The 4,886-nt window shown below is 47.8% G+C and overlaps 1 protein-coding gene across 1 annotated transcript; it reads right to left on the reverse strand.

Moving 5' to 3' along the window:
- Positions 1 to 542: 542 nt before the first annotated feature.
- On the reverse strand, positions 543 to 2,777 carry LOC123356101 (maestro heat-like repeat-containing protein family member 2B). The gene is made up of 4 exons (XM_044999073.1): positions 2,115 to 2,777; positions 1,480 to 1,614; positions 1,096 to 1,195; positions 543 to 688 (listed from the first exon to the last, which is right to left on the reverse strand). Exons 1-4 carry the CDS (start codon positions 2,247 to 2,249, stop codon positions 543 to 545), a joined length of 516 nt encoding a protein of 171 aa, XP_044855008.1. The 5' UTR covers positions 2,250 to 2,777.
- Positions 2,778 to 4,886: the final 2,109 nt, after the last annotated feature.

A 4,886-nucleotide genomic window follows, 5' to 3' on the forward strand; every position in this document is an offset into this window, starting at 1 on the left:
AGGGGTAGCCATATTAGTCTGTATCCACAAGACTGTGGCTGTAGGAGGACTCCTTGTTGTTTTTAGTGTATTCCATGTCTGCTCAAATTCTATTCCCAATCTTAATGATCATATTGGGGCTAATGGACATGTTGATTTTATTTCAGCTAATGAGTGATCCCATGCTCAGGGAGGAGAAGTTCCTTAAATCTGTCTTACGCATCTTGGAAGAAAGGTCACAGGAAAGGAACAGCATTGTCCATCAGATGGCTGTAAGAGGCCTGGAAAATTTAGTCAATGAGGTGCCTGAGAAGATATGAGAGATTACTGCATAGGATGCAACATAACTAGAGAAACCAAGGGAAATAATTGTTCAGAGTTTACAGAGGCTGCACACAATGCACTAGGCCAAATTCTGCTCTCTCCCATACCCTAGTAACCTCTTTGCAGTCAATACAGAGCAAGCTGTATCCTTTGGTAAGCTGGGCATAAGTAAATAATGTGCACTTTAATATAACCATATGTAAATATATACATCTAGGAACAAAAAATGCAGGCCATACTTACAGGATGGGAGACTCTATCCCAGGAAGCAATGATGCTGAAAAAAAACTTGAGCCATGGCAGATAATCAGTTGAACATAAGCTCCCAATGCCAAGTTGTGGCCAAAAGGGCTGAAATGATCCTTGGAGGCATAAACAGAGGAATCTTGAAGAAGAGTAAAGAAGTTATTTTCCCTCTGAATACAGCACTCATGTGAGCACTCCTGGACTACTGTGTCCAGATCAGGTGTCCACAGTTCAAGAAGGATGCTGATCAATTAGAGAGGATTCAGAGAAGAGTCACAAGAATTATCAAAGGATTGGAAAATATACCTTTAGTGACAGACTCAAGGAGCTCAATCTATTTAGCTTTACAAAGAGCAGGTTAAGGAGTGACTTGAGGACAGTCTATAACTACTCACATGGGGAATAAATTTTGATAATGGGTTCTTTACAGTAGCAAACAATGGTATAACAAGATTCAATGGGGAAAAGTGAAGCTAGATTAATTCAGACTGGGAATAAGGCATCCATTTTTAATGGTAATTTTAATTAACCATTGGAACAAATTACCAAAGGTTGTGGTGGATTCTCGGATCCCTTCCCAGCTGCTATAGAAGTACGTGATGGTGGTGCTGTACAAGTTCCCCAGCAGCTCTGCATTCTCTTTGGCCTAGAGGAAATCAGGGAGGGATACATGAGCTCTCTCTGGCTAGAAGTGCCCTTTGACTGCCAGCACATGCTTTTACGAACCACAGGTAAATAAGGGAAAGACCAGGTGGCTGGGTAGAAGTGGGAAAAATGGGAATATGTGGCAGATTTACATTTCCCATCACCCTCCCTCATATATCCCACCCTTACAGTTATTTACATTATCCATCACACATCCCCCCACCCCTCTACACCACCACAAGCCACTCCAGTCAATACTCTCAGACAGTTCAACAGCTCACTCACAAGGTGTCTGCAAATGTCCTCCTGGAGCTCTTCAGGCTTCAGCCTGGCTGTGCCACCAAGGTGCTTATTAATTACAGGTTGGAGTCTCTTCAGTCCCAAAAATGGGAAACAGAGGCGAAACGTAGCTCTGCATTCCTGAAAAAGAGTGTCACACCATTGAATTGTTCCCTACCGAGTGCTATGCTCATTCAAAGGGAACTCATCTGCGTGACTGCTCATCTATTCCAGGATAAAAAGAGATTCATCTGGATGTGATTGGCAGAAACATGCAGGAATGAGTAATAGAGGGGAGAGTGTCCAATGAAACCTGGAGGTAGCATCAGTGTCTTTTGGGAACACATATACCTATGAAAGATACTTCACCAGGCACAGCTGTGGTCTCTCCTCTGTTCTAGGGAGGCAGGGGGCAGGGGTGTGGAGACAGACAGGAACAGAGACCTTCCGGGGTCAGACCCATGACCTATCCTGAATTCTGGTGAGGCAGCCTTGGACCAACCTGGCTGGAACTGACTGAGCAGGAGGGCCATGAACTGAGGGGAGAATTTGGGCCTCCACAGCAGGCAGGAAAGGCAGAGCTCCTCTGGCACTGGGTGGAAGATTCCTTTGCCTAGTAAATAAGTCACTGTTGGTCTTACCATTGAAACCTCAGGGTTCGGGTCTCGCAGGTGCAGCAGAAATGTGACCCAGCTCTGCCTAACCTGCTCGGCGAAATAGGCCTTCCATTTCTTCTTTGTCAAGCGGGCCAGGATGCCAAATAGGACAAAGGCCATTGAGCGAAAAGCATCATCCTCCTACAGCCAAGAAAGCCCCGCAAGTTGGTAAGTAAGGGATAATCACATCACGCACCTCACACAGCCATCTCTTCTATGGTAAAGTAGAGTGATTCCAACTACAGCTAGTCGGAAAAACTTTAATTAAGCAATTTTTGTTCGAATTTGCTGATTCATGAAAATATTTTAGAGACAGTTCAGTTTTGATGAAATTCCTCCAGAAGCCAGGCAGGGGTCCTTTGAAACCTGCCTGGTGTTTTGCCAGTGCACCCATCCAGCTCCTTGGCAGCCAATCTAGCTGGCTGACTGGGATCGTGGGGTTCCAGGCCCCCAGCTTCTGGGACCCTGGGAGTCCTGGCTCTCAAATTTGCAACTCCCTGGCACCTCTCACTCCCAGAGTTTCCCGGGTTCCCAGCACCGGGATAGTCTGAGAGCAGACTGCCCTGGGCCAAGGCTTCCAACAGAGCTAGGTTGAGAATAGTAATTCTGTTTCACAAGGAGTTCTGAAGTTTGGGGAGAGGGGTTCCCACAAATAGGAACAAAACCAAAATTTGAAATCTCAAAAATTTTCTGCTAAACAGAATTATCATTCCAACCCTCTCACATAAAAATGGTATAGAGCAGGCCCAACACTCTCTATTGCACTCTGTAACCCCCTTTTCATGGTTAACTAGCTACCTAATCTAGTATTCAGACTTTCTTTGAGGTTCTCAGTGGCAATAAAGAAGAACAGAAGGGTGAGACTGTGGGAGCAGGGATGTCATCCCCATCCTCCTAATGTTCTCCTCCTCCGTAAAACACCTCTCTTCCCTGGGGCCTAAAAGGACCCTGCAATTGATAGGACCAAAGAGATGTGGGAGGGTAAGTTAGTTACATCTGGATACCTGCATGCACTGAGCCTTTGTCAGCAAACCAGATCCTTCCTTTCATAAGGTGCACATTAAATGCTGAAGTAAGGCCCATTTTCAGTGGCTCAAATGATCATTTGCATAAACACAACTGATTAGATTTTGGAAAGCATTGATTATTAAAGATATACATTTAAGGTTGTTTTAAACTTTTGTAGTAGGTACAGATGGGCCCAAGTTACAAATCTGAATCTGGAGCTGAACTTTTTTAGAGTTCAAAAGTGTTTTGGATCCAGGTGGCTTAGATTATGCCAAACCTTGACCAGGGCTGTCTCTAGGCACCAGCAAACTAAGCATGTGCTTGGAGCGGCACATTTTCAGGGGTGGCATTCTGGCCATTTTTTTTTTGGTTTTCTTTTGGGCTTTTGCTGCCCAAAAGAAGCCTAGAGCCGGCCATGACAGCAGCAGCACGTTGTGCGCAGGGGTGCCCTGTGGCTGCTGCGGTTCATGCCGCGGGGGAGCAGCGCCCACATCTTGTGGCTAGGCTGGGCAGGCTCTCAGCGGGGGACTCTCAGGCTGGGGGCCATCCCGCGGGGCACACGGAGCCGCCTGCAGGTGCCGCAAGGTGGCTGCTCCCCAGTGCCACAGCCGGGGCTGGGTAAAGTGGCCCGAGCTGCCCAGGGACTGTGGCAGGGCGGCCAGAAGAAGCAGCAGCAGCGGGGTTATAGAGGGCGGGGCGCTGCCATGAGGGACCCACATCCCGCTCTCCAGGGCTCCGCTCCCTCTGGGGCTGTGCTGCCCGGCTCCTCAGTCTCCTGCCGGGGCGGTCCCCCGGCTCTGCCCTCCCAAGTCCCGGACAGTCCTGGAGGCGGGAGTCCTGTCTTTTGGAAATACACTTTAAGGAAGCACCACCAAAGAAACCAGGCAGCTTTTAGAAGCAAATGTAATCATGATATTAGCATTCCCATTCTCTACGGTCACAAAATTTACTGGTGTGATATCACTCCAGACATTTACAGTCATCTCTACTGCTTGGTCCACTTCCTCATGCCTCAGTTTGTTGGTATAATTCACCATCCTACATGCAAGGAAAGTGCAGGACTTAAATGTTAATATGCAGTGTTGTCATAGCCGAGTTGGTCCCAGGATATTAGAAAGAAGGTGCTGTGATGGAGCAAGGCTGGATGGCTACAGGAAAGTATTGAGGAGCAGGTATGTTAGCTCCAGGCTAAGCAAATCCCTAGTACCATGGGAACCAAAATGGCAGTTGCTCCAGGCTAATCAAGGCACCTGGGGCCAATTAAGAACTTTCTAGAAGGTACCGGAGAGAGCTACATTGATTGGAGCACCTGCAGCCAATCAGGACAGGCTAATCAAGGCACCTGGTATAAAAAGGGGAGCTCACGCCAGTCTAGGGAGGAGGAGCCAGGGAAAGAAAGTGTGTATGAGGAGCTGGAAGTTAGAGACACAAGGAACTAAGAACTGAGAGGGTGTACTACTGGAAGATTGAGGAAACACCCTACAATCAAGCAGTATCAGACACCAGGAGGATCCTATGGTGAGGATAAAGAAGGTGTTTGAAGGAGGCTATGGGGAAGTAGCCCAGGGAGCTGTAGCAGTCAAGCAGCGGTTACAAGTAGCACTATAGAGACTGCTGCAATTCACAGGGCCCTGGGCTGGAACCCGGAGTAGAGGGCGGGACCGGGTTCCCCCCAAGTCTCGCTACTCCTAAACAGACATAGGAGGAGTTGATCCTGTGGGTTTCATCCAAGGGGAAGACCACTGAGGG

Source organism: Mauremys mutica, chromosome 24 (assembly GCF_020497125.1).
Source record: "Mauremys mutica isolate MM-2020 ecotype Southern chromosome 24, ASM2049712v1, whole genome shotgun sequence".
Taxonomy (NCBI): Eukaryota; Metazoa; Chordata; order Testudines; family Geoemydidae; genus Mauremys; species Mauremys mutica.

What these genes read in the sequence shown, in the direction of transcription:
- LOC123356101 (XM_044999073.1), bottom strand. Translation starts at nt 2,249, where the DNA reads ATGGCCTTTGTCCTATTTGGCATCCTGGCCCGCTTGACAAAGAAGAAA. An exon ending in CGAACCCTGAGGTTTCAATG is followed by an intron (nt 1,615 to 2,114) that starts GTAAGACCAACA and finishes ACTCTTTTTCAG; the next exon opens with GAATGCAGAGCTACGTTTCG. An exon ending in AGAATCCACCACAACCTTTG is followed by an intron (nt 689 to 1,095) that starts GTAATTTGTTCC and finishes CTCTTCTTCAAG; the next exon opens with ATTCCTCTGTTTATGCCTCC.